The sequence below is a fragment of the Pararge aegeria genome, chromosome 12, assembly GCF_905163445.1.
Source record: "Pararge aegeria chromosome 12, ilParAegt1.1, whole genome shotgun sequence".
Taxonomy (NCBI): domain Eukaryota; kingdom Metazoa; phylum Arthropoda; class Insecta; order Lepidoptera; family Nymphalidae; genus Pararge; species Pararge aegeria.
In genome coordinates, this window is record NC_053191.1 from 14,888,016 (window position 1) to 14,907,904 (window position 19,889).

Here is a 19,889-nt window from a genome sequence, read left to right on the forward strand (position 1 = left end):
GCATTTTGTAAAATCGTCGATTAAATATTATTTATCCATGTAAAATTTAGTATGTAGTAGGTATATTATTAAATGATGTAAATACATATATGTGATATATAGTTATCTTATAGTAAGTAGTTTATGTATAGTTAATTGCCGCACCATCCCGTTCCGACAGATTTCCCCTCGCCTAAGGTTGTTTGGGAGAGATCATTTTAGCGATACGACCGCCTTTGCACGCAAATTGTTTATTTTAAGTTTTTTTTACTGTTTTTCATAAATGTGTGCAAAGCACACACATTTATGTTACACGGGGTAACGTTTCATTTTCATCGTTTCGCTTATAACAATGAAAAAGAATGTCCAAATAGATCAATATCCGATTAATTAAGAACTATTTAGATACAAAAGTAAAATGAATTAAGCTGAAGCCATACTGTTGATTTGAAAGGAACACAAATTTTTGCATATAATAAATTAAGAGACGACAGTGGTGGGCTAGAAAATGAAATAACGCATATACTATAAAAATAGTAGCCTTCAAATATTGAAGTTGGTGCAACTGAGATTCAACACTCCAGAAAAACTCATGAACCTCTTGAACCACTCTGAAACCTATTTAAGAAATCAAATTTTTAATTGGACAGCCTCACCTCAAGTTTTATGTGCGCTTGTTTGCAAATAGGTATCTGCGAGCCGACGTTAGCGTATTCTTTGTGCTTTGCAAGATATTCGTTCCTGCACGTTAACACGTCCCTTAACCATCTCAATACTTCCCGATAGTTGTTTATTTGACGCTGTATAAGTTTCTGGCTGATGTTGTATAGGACCTGAGAACTGGAAATGGGAAAACGATTTTTGCACGCTATTTATCACATACATAACCTTTCACCTTACTAAGTCAGAATGGGCGCCATCGCTGCTAAAACCAATAAGGAAAAGTAGTTTTGAATTTACAATGAATAATCATAGAATTGCATACATTTTAAGTTTCACGAAAAGTTCTAATTTTTTTATTAGAATCTGGAAGGTATTTTGAATTTAGAACGCTGTGGATTGACTTAATAAGAATATTAAAGATATACTCTCTCCACTCGTGATTCGTGATCTTCGCTTGCTCGGCATTAAAACTCGGTATTCGAAAAAACAACGTACTTTGCTCTTTTGTTGAACCAATAACTACTAATAAACTCCGATACTGAGGTAAGTGAGTGCTTGCGTGAATACAGAAAAGAAGACAAAAACCGATTCAGGAGTATCGGTACTCCTCTTACTTGTACTTTTTAGTAAGTTCCTTAGCCCTTGTCAAAAAAAGCAAAAAAAACGTTTAGATAATTATTCTGAGAATAATAGCAGGCAGAAGATTTCTTGGCTGAAGAATTTCGACTTCTCAATAGGATTTACGCCAATAGTATTTCTAGTGGTCTAGAATATGCCTTAATAATTTAGAATCTCCGATAAAAAAGAGTTGAAAGAATAACACTTTCTTGTCATTTAAATCACCTTATTTATTACTTTAACACCAAACATTACATCGTTTATTTGCTCATTTCTTATTCCAAGAAACTCAAGATGGTTCGTTCATTGACGTCAGACTTCCGAATGCCCTCATTACAAGAATACCGACCCATTTATTTACTTTTTTAATCCCTCTGTTAACGAACGTAAAATTCTAAATCACTGTTGCTTTTATGACATAAATAGTCTAATTATTGTTAATATAATCGACGCTTTAATCGTTTATACAAACATATATTTAGATTGAGTGCCGTATCCCAGGATATTGAAATGTGTGCGAATATATTCTATTTTGGCAAACGTCATTTGCGTTTAATAGATAGCGTAAAGATTTTTATTTACTTTACTTTATACCTTACCTTATATCCCAGAATGTATTCAAAGGCGCTTCTGGGTTCCACATATGGACCCTATCAGGTCTGTGCAATGCCAGTAATGCATCCATAGCTTCTTGTGATATTTCTCCCATTCCTGTGTGGTGTACCAATGATACTAGGCCGTTTATCAGTTCTGTTGTGGACGATTGGATTTCAAGCCCAGAACGTCCTGGATTCTATGAGCAGAAATCTTTATTCAAACTAGGAATAATTATTGTTGGACCATCGTGGAGGAAAATATGAACAATACGCTCATACGAGCGAAAATATATACCAAGAAAGTTTAGCTTCTATGACGCTTACGAGTTACATGTAATTTTAATAAAACTTTGAATTCAATAAGAATTATGCTTTTAGCGCGAAGATAGTCGCTAAATTATCGTTGTTCAAATAGAAACGGAAGTTTAATTAAAACATGTGTAGTAATAATACACAGCGAAATTACAGAATCTTAGAAAGGATACATTTGAGACATTGTAAACGGTCACATAGCCATATAAAAAATGATAAAGTACTCATTTTAAATTAATAGATGTTTGTATGACAGACGAAGTCAAGGCCAGAACGTCCTTGATTCTATGAGCAGAAATCTTTATTCAAACAAGGAATAATTATTGTCGGACCATCGTGGGGAAAATATATATACAATACATTCAAAAAAGCGAAAATATATACCGAGGAAGTTTAGCTTCTTTGACGCGTACAAGTTACATATAATTCAAATTTTAATAAAAACTTTTAAATCAATAAGACTTATGTTTTTAGCTCGAAGTTTATGAATGGTCGCTTAGTTATCGTTGTTCGAATAGAAACGGAAGTTTAATTAAAACATGTGAAGTAATAATACACAGCGAAAATACAGAATCCTAGAAGGGAAACATTTGAGACATTGTAAACGGTCACATAGCCATATATAAAGAATGATTAGATATAAGATGTAATTCACAGATGTATATATATATATATATCTATATAACCACATTCGCCTGTCATGGGTTCCTTAATTTTTTTCCAATATATATCTTTTTTGTTTCTTTAAAAACAGAGCAAAACTTTTCAGGGCATGCAACACTTCCTGCAATGTTCCGCCGTCCATCAACTTAAGGGGTAGGTGTTAAGCCTGTAATGATACCGGCAACCGTTCCAAAACAACATTGCAACAATGCTTGATGGCAGAAATAACTATGGTAGTAGTACTTCTCAGGACGAGCTCTGACACAAGAAGTCCCACTACTAACTACTTACTAGTTACTAGTTCTTAGAAATCATTAATGAATTTGGGTAAATGTATAGAGAAAATAACTTACACTCAACATCAACATGGGATCTGCGTGTATCAACTTCACAAGCAGCATAAGTAGGTGTCGATACGCTGGCATTTCTTCAGATTTATTGAATTTCGACTGAACCTCCTTGGATTTGAGCGATAGCGATATCATACGTAGGGGTGTGTGAACAATATAGCCCTGCAAATTAAAATGGCATACGATAAGTATGACCTAAATCTTGCCCAAAATTACGTTATCAAACTAATATTCTAATGCCCGTTTTCACTAAAGACGAACAAAGCAATGCCTTCGTGATTAGCACCTAATCTAAGCAGATTCATATACCTCTCACCAATCGTTTTTCACTAGACAAGTCATATAAACTAACTTGTTTATATGACTCTTACCACGTTGTCGTATTTTGTAGTTTTTTTGTCTAAGCCTCTCCTAAATAATTAGGCATCATATTTTAGCGTTTCCTAGGTTTAGTTAATTCCTAGGTTAAGTTACTCGTGTTAAAATTTCTAAAGTTGTTTAGCTATTTGGCTCTTTGGGTGGTGGGATGTTTAATGGCCTTCCAAAATTAAGGCCTTAACATAACATGGAATTCCGCAAAGTACTTACTTGAGTTGCTTTATTCAAGGTGTCCGTGAACATAGCTCTGAGTTCAGCTGCTCTGGGATAAAGAAGCTCTATTTGTGGCCACCATTGTAATCGGGGCTGTTTTATTATCCTAAAAGAAGATACACGTAAAAACTACTTACAATTCAAAAACAAAATTAGGGTTGAATGTTATTTATTTTTTTAAATATATGTTTACAGAACGACAAAAATAAATTTATTACAAAAATCAACAATTTCTTTGTTTTTTAATAATCGCTTTATTCGTCCGTTGATGTCCATCTGATAAAATCAATCAACGTGTAAACAAATTACGAAATACTGTTGAAGGTCGCATATGGATATTTAATAAGGAATCACCATGTAAAAATATTAAATCGAGAGAAGGCATATTATTTTTGCATAAAAACTGATTTAAAAGTGTGTACTTATGACAACCCTATTGCAGATAAAAGACCGACACGTGCATAGTACCGACGCGTACCTAATAAAGTGACAGGATTCACAAGATTTTACTTTTGCATGTGATGTTAGGGCTGTATCGGATTTCTTTCAGCAATGGGAATGGTTTACACAAAGACTATTAGCGTTTCGATTTCACAGATAAGTCTCAGAGACAGTAAATAATGTTTCTATAAAGTTTCTAAAGTATTATTTCGGTTTTCATTTACACGATGTATAACCACGAGATTTCTAGTAAACCGTAATACGAAAGCTAGTGCAAAAATTCAAATTCAAAATTCTTTTTTTTTTCGGGCCTAATTAATAAGCACTTTTGAAACGTCAAGTCAGTCAGTTTGTAGTGACTCTACCACCGGTTCGGAAGGCAGATTCCACTGAGAAGAGCCGGCAAGAAACTCAGCAGATTGCTCTTTTCCAACATCATTTTAAAGTTTAACAATATAAATTTAATTTTCATAAACGTATACATACCTGAGTAAAGAATTAACGATGATATAGTGGTAGGAGATGTGCGTATTGAGATTCAGGCAGGTTTTCAACGCGTCGTTTGAATGAGGCATTATGCGGAAGAGCGATACGAAACAGTCGCTCAGGAGGTCAAGTTCCGAATAGCCGGGGGTCAGGGCACCCCGGGCGTATGGTTTGTTCGGGTTGAACAACAGACCCTGGGAAATGGACCTTCATTTTAAGAGTTGCTATACATAAGAAGCGATGAGGTTAGGACTTCGCTTCGCTATCGGGGGCCGAGTTCGAACTCCAGCTCACACCTTTTCTTTGTAAGCAATTGAATATCAATTGCTTCAACGGTGAAGGAAACCGGCATGCCTATGAGTTCTCCACAATGTTCTCAAAGGTGTGTGGAGTCCACCAATCCAGGGCCAGCTAAGTAGACTGCAGCCTAAAACCCTTCTCATTAATTGAGAAAAAATTGACAATATTTGCTTCAGCTAAGAGAGAAAATAAAGTTGTTACAAAAAAGATTTTTTTTTATTTATTGTGCTTCGAGGCTTAAAAACCTTACTTAAACAGGTTATAGTCCCTTAATACCTTAAGATCGTTGATGACACATTTGACGAGCACGAAAGTCACATTGCCGGAGTCTGCAATGTTGAGGTAAGTGGACGCTTTGCAGAGCTTTACACATGTCACTATAGCTGCTTCAGTCATTTGCTTCGAGTTGTTGTGGGGACCTGAAAAGGGTTATAAGTATAAATGAGATTAGGAACTTTAAACATAAATGCTTATAAATTTAAAAAGCATATAAAAATTTTCGGAAACGACAGGATTTGAACCAAGCAATGCCTCTCTGGCTATCGCGGCCTGAGCGCTTTCTCCAATTAAGCTACGCCTCTCCTACCGTCGATGCCGAAATTAGTATATGCCTTTTCACATCAGTCTTATAGCGACTGTAGCGTCATCTAGTAGGAAACGTTGCAGTTTCGATCTACATTTTCAAAGGTCCATGTTACAATGAGACACGTTTGAAACAAGAGATGACACATTGCTTTATTTTATAAAATTCCTGTCGGTTCCGAAAATTTTTATATGCTTTTTAAATTTATAAAATTGATAATTCCTCCAAGTGTAGGTAAAACCACTAATCAAAATTACAAAAATTATAAATGCTTATAATATACATATAAACACCCAGACACTAAAATACATCCGTGTTAACCACACAAACATTTTCCGGTTGTGGGAATCGAACCCACAGCTTTGAACTCAGCAAGCAGGGTAGCTGCCCACTGCGCCAGTTGGCCGTCTGATCTGATGAGGAATGTAAATTCCATCGTATGTGTTACTTACTCAAACCACGTTTGACCGAATCGATGAAATGTTTTTTCTTAGTATGCCGCGGACTGCAAGGAGCTCCGGTATCCGCGTTCACTATTTCTTCTAAAACTTTCTGTTAACAACATAAAGACAGGCTTAAAATACTCCGTCGCATAATACGTTTCTTTTTCTTTTTTTTTATAGTCTGACCATGCCAATGGACGCTGAGTACGCCTTTCCAAAAGGCGAAATTGCACTTTTGCTGTCCTTGCTGAAGAATTGTGGAATGGGCTTCCAATGAGCATACAGCAACCAAAATCCACTTAAGGCCCACTACATTCATATTGAAGACGACTTTTAATATTATATATTAATTTTTATTTAATTATTTATTGTATATAATATTATATATTAGTTAACTTGTATATTTATTAATCATATTATGTATTATGCAAAACAGTTTGCGGCGACCTTAATTTAAAACTTACTACTAATTCACAGTCTTGAAATTACACTTATATCATATTAAAATGAAATAAATAAATTTCATTCGTGAGGTACGAAATACTGTATTACTGAAAGATAATTCAGCACTTCGTGACTGTTACTTATTGTTGTTAAACTAAATTAAATATCTAAAATATATATTTGATTTTTTTTTTTTTTTTACGCGCCAGCGCTTGACGTCAATCATGCCTGTTAGAAAGCAATGGTGGGGTCCAGGTTGGAGCACGCTTGCCTAGAAAAAGCCTAGTCCACTCACATACATTGATTGACTATCATTTGAGGGAATTTTAAGTATTTTCGAGTACTTACGGGGTTTAAAACAAGCAACATAATCTGCAGGGGCCACATAGCGACCCGTGATTTTTTGTTATCAGAAAAGCTGTCCTGTAGAATATCAAACAAAGTGTCGCAACATTTGCTAAGTTCGTCATTAGGCCGACTTTGTACTTCTGCGAATTCCTGTAAAGACAACAGATTTGTATAAAATAAATGTAAAAAAAACATTGTGACTTAAAATGTATTCATAACTCATTCACTTATATTGTATCTATCATCATCGTATCAACCCATTACCGACCACTACAGATAACAGTTCACCTCCCACAATGAGGAGGGGTTAAGGCCGTAGTCCACCACGCTCGCCCGGGGTCAATTGATGGACTCCTCAGGTTCCTCCATGCAGGTTTCCTCACATTGTTTTTCCTCACCGGTGAAGCGAGTGATTTTAATTGCTTACAACGCACATAACTTTGAAAAGTTAGAGGTGCGCGCTGTGATGCGAACTCAGCCCCACGAAAGTGAAGTCGAAGTCCTACCCATTGGGCTATTACTGCTTCCTATTGACACACACTGATTCACATTGTATCTATACTAATAATAAATTGAATGCAATTTGACATTAAACTACCGTCTTGGAGATGTCTCTTACAACGTTCAATGACTGTATTAAACGTAAGCTTATAGAAAAGTCCTATTGTAGTATAAAGGATTATTTGTCTAATCAGTTTGTGATGAAGTTAACAAAGACCACTATCAAAGACCTTAGTTTGGAACCCTCGGTGCATTCGTTTTAAATTTATGAATGTAGTTTTCACCATCATCGCACTACCATATACCATTTTTCATCTATGAGCCTACTTGAATAAAGATTTTTCTATTGGATAGAAGCAGGCGTTACTTTGCGAAATTCCATGATATATTATGAAAATTAAGCTTAATTTGCTACAAACAGATCTTTGGCAATGTACCCTCTACGCACGTTTCGCTCCAAAACCGGAGCATCCTGACTGAGATGTTGACTTTACAATGAATAATTGTTAATTGAAACACGTCTGATCTCTCTGAGATTACTCGACCAACTGTAATTCTTCGCATTCGATTAAACTATTGAGATTGTCCTATAAATATTTCCGGAACTTTAGGTTAGGAGGTACTTTTAAGACATATTTTTTTTTATTATTAATTTTCTGTAACCCATTAGTAACATACAACAGAATTTAAAATCATACTTTTTCGGAGTGAAACGTGCGTAAAGGGAAACTTTACGCACGTTTCACTCCGAAAACGGAGCATCCTCAGGAGATTTTGACATTACAATTAATGATAAATTACTCAATACCGATTGTCCTGCTTTTTGCGGAGTACAGAAAATTAAGCTTGATTTTTATAAAGATATCTTTTACTTTGACTTTGATTACAAATTCAGAAGAGTTTTATCAGTCAACAAAGTCTTGGGGGATGAAGAATGACACCCTAAAAGTTGAATAAGTAAATAAATATACTACAACAATACACAGATCGCTATCTAGCCCCAAAGTAAGCGTAGCTTTTGTTATGGGTACTAAGATAACTGTAAAATATTTTTATGAATACAATACACATAAATACTTATAATATACATATAAACACCCAGGCACTGAAAAACATTCATGTTCGAACCCACGGCCTTGGACGCGGAAAGCAGGGTCACTGCCCACGTCACCAACCGGCAGCCGTGAAATATTAGTGAAATATTACCTGGGGATATGTGTCCATCCAATTCCATACAGCTTTCTCTAGGGACACCACAAGCACTATATGCGCAGATTTCCTTAACAACTTAAACTTTTGTATAGACTCTGAAAATTCGTGATCAGAATATACTGTCAATATTGTTTCGTTACTTACGTAAAGTAATAAAAACAACTTAAAACAAATTAAAAAAATATATTATTTTTAGAACAAGGAAAAGTTAATTATCATCTATAGTTTGTTTTATTTGTTTTAATTGGTTTACATATAAGGGGATCTTTAGAAAAACTCTCCAAATTATTCCAAAAAAACATGTAATATATATTTCAATTCTTTGCACTTATTATTGCATGCATTTAGGCTTTGAATCAATTTGTAAGCTAGATTTAAGGAGAGCAGCATTGTGATGACATTTTTTTGACTACGTAACCTGAATTTTTATTACCTGTGAGCAATCGCACAAGCCTCAATATGTCAACATTAACATGTTGTATTAACTCTATATCTGTATAATCGGGGTTTTCTTCTGAGCTAGATGCGAGTTCCTGTAACAAGATTAAGCTTTATTTAATATATTTGCTAGCGATAAATAATATACTTACTTAAACAAAATAAAAAATAAGTTCCTGTTATTTTTGAAAAATACTTCTTTTAACTTTAACTTTAACGTTAGAAAATAGAAATCTTTAGTGCAACAAACCACAAGTGGAAAGGCGGCCTTTTCACTAAAAGTGATCTACTGTTGAAAGTTTATTAAGGGTCCATAAATTACGTTTTTTTAAATTTAATTTTTTGGATCATATTGATAGAACCATGTTTATGTAGGTTACAACAAACACGTAAATGAAGTCACACCTTTATTAATTGTATGTAATAATGGAGTATGGATACATATTACATACCTGTAAACGGGCACTTATTCTGTTGAAAACTGCATTGAAAAAGTTGAGACTGAGGGCAAACAATACTTTACTAGCCAACTGTCGCAGCAGGGTGTTGTTTAAGTTAGTTTCATTGCGGAGATCTGTAAAAATAATTTCACTGAAGCCATTCAAGCATTTAGTATGAAAGAAGAAAAGAATATTTTACATATCCTTACAATTTTATAAGTTTTGTACTTTGAACTAAATATATGCAAATGTGTATCTCAAATCATAATTATTTCAATATTTTTTTAATTTATAATTTAAAAATATATAATATTTCGAGTCTGAAATTACGTCACTTGGATATCTGGTAAGGATTAATTATGCATATATAATATAATGTATATTTTATTAATTTTTTTAGTTGCATAACTGCAACATAGATATAACATTAGCGGTTCTGTTCACTGAAAGTACTGTTGGTATTGGTAAATTATTTGTTTTTGGCCAAACTTTTTTCTTAAATTCTAGAATCGTCTGATGTTAATTGCGTGATAAATTAATATTCTCTCCACTTTCTATTCCTAATATACTATGTTCATATTACGTCTATAGAAAACTGGATATTATGTTAGTTAGTTACCAATGTAACTGCCAGTAAATTAATTGTTGTTTAATTTACTTTACGATCGATGAATTTCTTAACTCACAAGATCGAAAAATTGAAAGATCGTAAACTGTAAAATGATTTTGAAGAAAAACAATCTGCTCAGTTTCTTGCCAGCTCTTCTCGCTGGAATCTGCCTTCTGAACTGGTGGTAGTGTCACCAAGTCTAACAGGCTGACTTGACGTTTTAAAAGTGCTTATATACTGTGCCTACTTGAAATAAATGAATTTTGTTAATTAACAATTATAATTTCTTTAATTTAATTTATAATAACGAAAAAACATGTAAAAAATATCTTATATTTTAATGTATGTATTCAAAAGCATAGCATACCAATAAACTGGCACACTTCTCTCAACAATATCTTCACATTCATTGCTTCATCATATTTTGCAGTGTCTTTGGGCTGGGAGCTTAAACATATCTCTAATGTGTCTAGCACTATCACTAAACTGTCATGGTACCCCTTTTCTGGCTCAGCCTGCGGACGGCTTATGTAAACCACTGGTGGTTGATACTGAAAATAAAAACCATCACCATAATCATGATGAGCCCAGTACCAGCTCACTACAGAGCACTGGTCACCTCCCAGGATGAGAGGGGCTTAGGCCACCAATCACAGACAAGTCCTTTTTATATTTTTTTATTCCACTGCAATCTAACCTGGTGGTAATTAATGAGTCTTAGATGTGTGTGTGAGTGCAGTCTAAGATGGTAGTGGGCTAACCAGTTAGGGAGTATGGTATTCATACCCCTAATAGAATTCTACTTTACATTCCACCGGAACACTAAATCGCTAATAATAGCTGCATGTCTTTGTTGTACACAACAAACAACTAGACACGGCCAAAGCCTCCCACCAGATCATATTTCCAAATTGCCCCTGCCAGGAATCGAACCTGGTACCTCTACCGGTAAGTGCTCACCAAAGGGAGGTCAAAAAAGAAGTGCGGATTGGTGGACTTTGTCGTTTAAGAATATTAAGGAGAAATCTCAGGCATGCGGGTTTCCTCACAATATTTTTTTTCCAATTGATATTTAAGACTAACTTAGAAGTTAGAGCATGTGCCGCATGTCAAACTCAAAAGTGAAGCTGAAGTACGAACCACTAGGCTATCTTCACTATGTAAAAGAAATGATTTTAATCTATGTAATAATATTGCTATATAATATTAAAAATGTAGCTGATATAATGTGTTGCCTTGACTGTCTGGGTATTCAGTTTATTTGACCAGTTACCTAACTAAAAATCTATTGAGCCAAGCTCGCATAATCACCTCAATTATATTATCACCTGTTATTATAATATAATTATCTAAATCTATCAGAAATCAGGAGTTGTATTGAAAACTTACCAATTCATTAACCCTTTGCAGGATTTTCGTGAGGCCTGCAATAACAAGCGAGAAGCGATGTCGACTAATCTGTACTAAACATGCTTTGCACTGTTCCTCATTTATGCGAGAATGGAGATTCTGCGCTCCTGTTTTATATGGCAACTGTAAAAGAAAGGTGCATGTTACAATATGAATTGAAGAGTGATTGACGTTGTATGAAAAAAGGATGACCTTATACGGCATAAAAACATTTGATTCGTTATTATATAGAAATTATAGACAGATATGTCAAACAATATTTGATGCATAAAAGTCTATTGAAAAAATCATGTAAAAATATGATTATCTTATAATACATATATTTTGTATTATTATTTTCCTAATTTATACAAATGTTGTGTTTATTAGCAAATAAAACCACACAACACTGCCAATCTCGCGAGATTTTGAAATTGGCAAGATTTGCATTCCCATTTACCTGCACTTGAGAACATAATAGTGAACTCTCAGGCATGCAAGTCACATGTTTTTCTTCACCATTGAAGCAAGTGATATTTAAATACTTAAATTAAAAAAACATATAACTCATAAGTTAAAGTTGCATACGGGGGAGCAAACTCAGCCTCCTAAAATATGAAGTAGAAGGCCACTATGACCTCTTGCAATATGTTAAATCTGTACATTAAGTATTGACCAATATTTCTGCATCTGTATTCATCTTACTTTTGAATACTTTATATTAATTTGTTTATACTAACTCCTCAATCAATATTTAAGAACTTTAAATTAATTGTCAATTAAATCAATATTTAAGAACTTTAAATTAAATGTAACATAAAGTCAGTCAGGATCAAATAAAATAAAACATAAAACCTTTAAAGGCTTTATTATAATATATATAGCCTTACTATAAAAAGGTATGTTTAAGTTTTCACATGTTGATAAAAAAAACATCATTTAAATATAAATAATAATTTAATTTAAATGATCATTTAATATAAATGATAAAGGTTATTTATATTTTGCCACTTTGATACCCAATATATAAAAATGTAACTTTAAAAAATAAAATAATATTATTACATGTTTTTCTTACTTCTATATCAATATCGCAGTTGTAAACTTTATTGCAAAACTTTAAGATATACTTCTACGCAACCAAACGCCCAGTGGATAAGAGCCAAGAAGTGCCGGTATTATAAACATTTTAAGTTACGATTTATTAAAATAACGATGAACACAAAATATCGTTTGGGTGGGGTCTCTATTATATGATAAAAAATATAACAGAGGTACTTACTTGCTCCTCAAACCGTGCTATAAGCGTGGTAGCCCATTCTCCAGGTTTCTGGGTACCCATTTTTAATGTATTTTATGTATTTTGTAAATAAATAAACAATACAAGTATTCTGTTTAACATCTTCAATTTTCGGTCACAGATTAATTATTGATTTTCGGTCACTTAACATTTTAGTATTTAGGGTTGTACCTTTTTTTTTTTTTATATATTAGGAGGGGAAAATCCTCATGGACATCCCTATGGATAGTGCCGGACTCCTACCGACTAAAAACCCCTCCTGCCTTCTAAACGTTAGTGTACCTGCCATTTGGCCTACCACTAACGTCGTTGTCCTACCTTCCTTCTCTTTCGTCACTTTCCTTGACTTTTATTATCTCTTCCATGTATTTTTTTATAGATTCCCATTTCTCTGATGCCTCTAGCATTATGGAGGTTAGGTTTTCTGTCTTTATTTCACTTCCTATTTCCTTCTTCACATTCTCCCTTTCTTCTTCAAATCGTGGGCAGTGAAACAGGGTATGTTCTGCATCATCACATGGGTGTTCACAATACATGCAATCACTACTCACTCTTTTCTTTATGCGTGCTATGTATTGCATAAAAACCCCATGGCCTGTAAAGCACTGTGTCATCCTAAACGTTATATTTCCATGTTTCCTATGTACCCATCCCTTTATATCCCCAATTAGTCTATGCGTCCATCGGCCTTTGGTAGACTGGTTCCATTCTTGTTGCCATATCTCCAAGGTCCTTTCTCTGGCCGCATATCTTTTCTCCGGTAGGTTTAAGCAATATGTACCTGATCTCTCCTGTGCCAAGATGTGGGCTGGGATGAGGTTTGCCAGTACAAGGGCAGCGTCGGTGGATGTTGTTTTATATGCAGAGCAAGTTCTAAGTGCCATCGTTCTCTGGGCGCTTAGAACCGTCTTTCTGTGTACTTCCTTGTCCATGGCTGTTACCCAGATTGGTGCCGCATACATAACTACAGCCTGCATTGCTAGTGCCAAAGTCCTTCTTTTTCCTGAGCTTGGTCCACGTGTATTGGGTAGAATTGTGCAGAGTGCTTTAACAGTCTTTTGAGCCTTTTCACAAGCTATCCTTACGTGTTTGCCAAAATTCAGGTTGCAATCCAGGGTCACTCCCAGGTAGGTTACAGATGGGGCAGGAGTGACCTGTATACTTCCGCATCTGAAGGAGTTTTCTGCCCTTAGCCTCCTATTAAATATTATGGCCACAGTTTTCTGTGGAGCAATTTCTAAGCGATTGTGCGTCATCCATAGCATTATATTATGCAGGGTTTCATCTCCTTTCCTCATTAAGTCAGCCGCACTATTAGCTGTCACTGACACCGCTAAGTCGTCTGCATAGCATATCAGGTTGACCCCTTCCGGCACTTCTACTGACATAATGTCATCATATAGAATGTTCCACAGGGTTGGCCCAAGAACGGATCCTTGAGGAACACCCCCTCCGATCTGTACTTTGACTCCCTTCTTTAATATAATAGCTCTGTGCTCTAAATAATCAACTATACTGTTTATTATGTACTTGTTCACTTTCCTAATTCTAAGTTTAGCTATTATTCTCAGCCATGATGCCGTATTGAACGCATTACGTACGTCAACAAGTATTAATCCGTTCCATTTGTTTCTTGTTTTTGCCTGTCTTGCCAAGTTTACGACTTGCATTATTGCGTCTGTGGTTGTTCTTCCCTTTCTAAAGCCATACTGATTCTTATGGAGTCCCCCATTTTTGTCAAGCTCTTGTATCAGTCTAGTATTCAAGAGTCTTTCATAAACTTTGGCTAATACATTTATCAGGCAGATTGGTCTATATTTACTGGCTTCGCTTGGTGACTTTCTTGGTTTGTCGATAAGGATGAGTTTAGCGAGCTTCCAGGTCTCTGGGAACCTTCCGACCTCTAGAAGCCCGTTAAATAGCTGGACAAAGTAAGTAGGATATTTTGTTATGACTTGTTTAATTACTTCAGGTGGTAATGAGTCAGGGCCCGGAGCTTTTCCTATCTTAATTCTATACGCAGCTTTCGTGACATCCTCCTCAGAGAACCTTAGATTATCCAAATCCTCATCCTCTACGGATTCCTCTCTTTTTAACACATCACATCTGGACACTATAAACATCTCACTGAAAATTTTGCATTTTTCTTCAAGAGACAGATTGGTTTTGGGGTTAGGGAGCTGGAGTGTATTTTTAACGATCTCGAAGCCCCTCCAAAAATATCTACCTCTAGTTCATCGCACAAATTAATCCACTTTTTTGCCTTTTCAGAAATAATTGTGAGCTTCAGTTCATTTTTACAGATCTTATATTCGTGTTTTAGACCTTCTCTCTTCTCTTTATCCTTACATTTCTGGAACTTTCTTCTTCTCACTCTGGTATTCTTTATTTTTTCTTGTATGTCTAGTGTCCACCAGTAGGGTAACTTGTAGTTGTCGTCACATCTTATTTTCGGTGTGCTTTTATCGTAAGCTGTTTTCAGTGCGTTATCGCATTCTTCAGAGTTTATGTCTTTTCCTTTTACCATTTCTTCAAAGTTTAGGTTAAACGTCTCTATATTAGTTTTTCCAAGTGTATATCTGGGCATATCGTTGACATTCTCCTCCACTATGCCAGTAATAATTGCTCTGTGATCACTCATAGAAACAGAATCCTCTAAGACTGTCCATGTCGTGTTCTTTGCTAACACCTTGTCATTTACCAAAGTCATGTCAATGTATGATGTTCCATTTGGGCGTATACAGGTTGGCACTTCTGCGTCATTTAGAATATTAAGTTCTATAGAATGAGCCCATTCTAGTAGATCAATTCCTCTTCTATTTGTCAGGTTACCTCCCCAGCATGGATGCTTCGCATTAAAGTCTCCAGTTACGATGATATTGCTTGAAGGGTTTGCTAATATCTTTATGTCATGCTGAATATTACCAAGATGATTAAGGAACCCTTCGGGAGAACATTTGTTCGGGCTTATGTACACGCTATATAGTGAAACACCTTTAGTCTCAACGCAGATCCAGCAGCCCACTGTGCGATATTTTGTTACGTCGTATCTCTGACTGTAGTTAATTATCATGGCTCCTAGGTCCTCACTCAAAATTCAAAAATTCAAATTCAAAATTCAAATTCAAAATTCATTTATTTCAAGTAGGCCTAATACAAGCACTTTTGAAACGTCAAGTCTGTCCGTGTGTAGTGACTCTACCACCGGTTCGGAAGGCAGATTCTACCGAGAAGAAGCCGGCAAGAAACTCAGCAGTTGCTCTTTTCCAACATCAAAAATTTACATTTTATATTTTAACATTCATTTTTCTATCTTGTGAGAGATGAAAGCGGAGCCGGATGCTTCCAAGCAACCTTGTCATTAAGAAACTCATCAATTGTATAATAACCTCGCTGTAATAAATGTGTTTTAACACATTCTTTAAACTTATGGATTGGTAGGTCCAAAATTACCTTAGGAATCATATTATAAAAGCGTATACTCAATCCCACAAATGACTTCTGCACCTTTCGCAGACGATATGCAGATGTCACTAATTTATGACCATTTCTTGTAAGTCGACTGTTTATATCCACTTTTTGTTTATAAAGACTAATATGTTGTCTTACAAATACTATATTGTTATAAATGTATTGTGAGGCTACCGTAAGTATACCAATTTCTTTAAATTTTTCACGGAGGGATTCACGTGATTTAAGTTTATATATTGACCGTACAGCTCTTTTCTGCAATATGAATATAGTTTCAATATCAGCAGCTTTGCCCCATAATAAGATCCCGTAAGACATCACACTATGAAAGTACGCGAAGTAAACAAGTCTTGCTGTTTCTACGTCAGTAATCTGTCTAATTTTCCTGACGGCGTAGGCAGCCGAGCTTAGTTTACCTGCTAGTGTATCTATATGGGTACCCCACTGAAGCTTACAATCCAAGGTCATGCCCAGAAAAACTGTGGAATCTTCCATTTTTAGTGATTCTCCATTTATTATTATATTTTTATTAACTTTCTTTACATTTGGTAAAATAAATTCCACACACTTAGTTTTTTTTGCATTTAAAAGTAAATTATTGACAGTAAACCAGTGCGACACATGCGACATAGCACGGCTTACATCGTCAGAGTTGTCTCTACCTCTATCAGTTTTAAAAATTAGAGATGTATCATCAGCAAACAGTACAATGTCACAGGTTTCACTGACATGGTGTGGTAGATCATTTATATACACCAAAAATAGAAAGGGACCCAAGATTGAACCCTGTGGGACACCCATTGACGTAGCCGACCCCTGCGACTTAATGTCTTTTATGCAAACCCTTTGGGTTCTGTCACTGAGATAAGAGGCAACCAAATTTAGTGCAACGTTTTTGATACCATAATGGGCTAGTTTAAGAAGCAAGGTTTTATGATCGACACAATCGAATGCTTTGGATAGATCACAAAAAACACCAATGGCATTCTGCGAACGTTCCCAGGCATCGTACACATGTTTTAAAAGTTTAGCGCCTGCATCCGTGGTGCTACGACCTTTAGTAAAACCGTACTGCTCCGGATGTAGTAAGTTATTTACATTGAAGTGATTCAAAAGTTGATTTAATATAATTTTTTCAAAGACCTTACTAAGAGCTGGTAAGATTGAAATGGGTCTGTAATTGTTAATGTCGTTTTTATTGCCAGATTTAAATAGAGGTATAAGTTTACTATGTTTCATTAAATTTGGAAAAGTACCTCTATCAACACATTCATTAAAAAGTATGGCTAAGTAAGGGGCAATAACGTCTATAATGTTAGATATTACCATTACAGACATACCCCATAAATCACCGGTTTTTTTCTGTTTCAACAACTTAAAATTCTTTATTATATCATATGCAGATATATGTTTAAAATTAAATAAAACGTTGCACTCATTAACGTTGTTCCTCAATAAACTCTGAGCTGCAGTAGGTGAAGAATTAAGTGAATCAGTCAACAAAATAGGAACACTCTGAAAAAAGTTTTCAAAGGTACTTGCAACCTCACTGTCAGCGGTAACTTTATTATCATTAATAATTAATTCAAAGTTTACGTTGCGAGATTTAGCTTTCCCAGTTTCATTATTAACAATTTTCCAGGTTGTTTGTACTTTGTTATCCGATTTTATGATTTGATCCTTAAAGTATAGCGACTTAGCATGAAAGCAAACGTTCTTAAACGTTTTAGAGTACATTTTTACGTGTTGTAGGAAAGCTGGAGTATGGTTATATTGTTTTTCACCATAGAGCTCATACAAATTATCTCTACTTTTGTATATGCCAATAGTTGCCCAATCGCTAAACTTTATTTTTTTATTGAAATCTATATGTTTGAAATTGAATATTTTGTTAAATTCATTTTCTATAATATTAAAGAGCGTACCATAAATGCTGTCAGGATGACCGTTCTTAAAGACAAGGGCAGGAATTTTGGATGATATTTCACCTTTGAATCGCGTCAATTTGCTCTTAGTTATCGGCCTACACTTGACGATATGTTTATCTTTGTTTATATTATTCAAAACAGTAATTTGTTGGCCACAATGATCTGATCTTAAGTTGGTTATTATCGATTTACCTAAGATATCACAGTTGTGAAAAATATTATCTAAACACGATGCTGAGGTTGCTGTGATTCTAGTAGGTTCACTAAAAGCATAATTTAAATTAAAACATTTAAATAAGTTTAGCAACCTAGTCGTAGTTGCATTACTAAGTAAAATATCAACATTAAAATCCCCGCATACTATTGCTTTTTTTGTGGATACAGACAATCGCTTAAGCACACTAACGTACATATGTTTATTGTTACTTTTACATTTCGTTAAATTAGGTTCGCTAAGAGCTATAAAGTCACATTTCTTTTCAGACGCTACTACCATGGCCATGTCGTGGGCACTGATACTTCTATTCGCATTCACCTGAAGGACTGTGAATGCTGATATCTAGTTGACACCGAATCCCGTCGTCTTCTGTTCGTCCTAGCCAGGGCTTGGTGGAAGAACTTGCATCTTCCGCTACCTGATGAATGACCTTCTGTGTTACAGAGTGGGCAGAAGGCTTCGTTGGTGCAGTTCCTGGCTAAATGGCCTTCTTGAGCACAACAGTGACATTTTAGACTTCTATCCTCCCCAGTGCATTTTGCTGCTATATGGTCATATGACCAGCATCTGTAACATTTAAGAACGTCTATTCTTTGATAGACTTGGCATATACTTAATCCTATCCTAAGTCTGTTAATTTTTAGTATGCCTTCTCCGTCTGTTTTATCCAGGACTATTGTTGCTATTTGATTTCCATTCTTCATCGGTCTTAAGGATCTGACTTCTAGAATGTCTGGTGATTGAACTATATTTGTATCTAGTACTGCTGTTCTTACTTCTTCTATGTCTGCGATACTATCAATGTCTTTAATATGTAGAGTGCATTTAGTTTTTCTGATTAACGTTTTATTTTTTTTATTTTGTACTATATCTTTGATAATTTTAGTTACTCCTTCGGCATTTTCTTTAACCTTTACTAAAATGTCACCTTTTTTTTGTTTCTTGAACACCTTTAATTTGTTCTAAAGCGTCTCTTCCCTTTAAGCCGTTCTTTAACTTCTTTAATACATATGCATATGAATCTGTATCTCCTTTAATAACTATTATTTCATCTGTTTTTTTATTTGTATTCTTTTTTTCTTGTAATTTATTCTTCTTTGCTTTCAGGAATACTGATATGTCCGTATTATGGAAGATTGTTTCAAGCATTTTCCTCATGACGTCGGTTGATACGCCCTGTGGATTGACAATGGATATTTCTTTCATATTAAATTTCTCTGCCAATCGTTTTATTTCTTCACACAACTTAAAGACGTCGTGTTGGCTCCTACCATCCTGCTTGGTCGGATCATAGAAAGCAACAACGACCTTGTTAGTCCTCATTTTACGATCTTCGCTCGTCAGAAGGGTTACCGACTGTTCCATTATGTTGTAGCTCCCACCGTCACAGATGATTCTTTCTCCTTCTAAGATTTCTGGATATCTATTGAGAACTCTTTTTCCACTCCTTGACTGAGATTTTGTCTGCTCTTCACAAAAATATACAACGTTGTTGCAAACATTTTGGAAGATGTCTCCGTGGACGATCTTTACATTTCTAAAACTATCTAAGGTCCATTCCAAATG

General features: G+C 35.1%; 1 protein-coding gene across 1 annotated transcript in view; it reads right to left on the reverse strand.

Annotated features, from left to right (window-relative positions):
- Positions 1-12,865, reverse strand: part of LOC120628062 (neurofibromin) — a 61,416-nt gene extending 48,551 nt beyond the window's left edge. The window contains exons 1-14 of the mRNA XM_039896262.1: positions 12,690-12,865; positions 11,408-11,551; positions 10,386-10,569; positions 9,421-9,542; positions 8,964-9,063; positions 8,525-8,625; positions 6,818-6,967; positions 6,035-6,134; positions 5,276-5,418; positions 4,700-4,893; positions 3,770-3,878; positions 3,185-3,343; positions 1,860-2,053; positions 636-819 (exon numbers count right to left, since the gene is read on the reverse strand). Coding sequence (XP_039752196.1) covers positions 636-819; positions 1,860-2,053; positions 3,185-3,343; positions 3,770-3,878; positions 4,700-4,893; positions 5,276-5,418; positions 6,035-6,134; positions 6,818-6,967; positions 8,525-8,625; positions 8,964-9,063; positions 9,421-9,542; positions 10,386-10,569; positions 11,408-11,551; positions 12,690-12,749 — 1,944 coding nt within the window. The 5' untranslated portion in view covers positions 12,750-12,865. The remainder of the gene's footprint in view (positions 1-635; positions 820-1,859; positions 2,054-3,184; positions 3,344-3,769; positions 3,879-4,699; positions 4,894-5,275; positions 5,419-6,034; positions 6,135-6,817; positions 6,968-8,524; positions 8,626-8,963; positions 9,064-9,420; positions 9,543-10,385; positions 10,570-11,407; positions 11,552-12,689) is intronic.
- Positions 12,866-19,889: the final 7,024 nt, after the last annotated feature.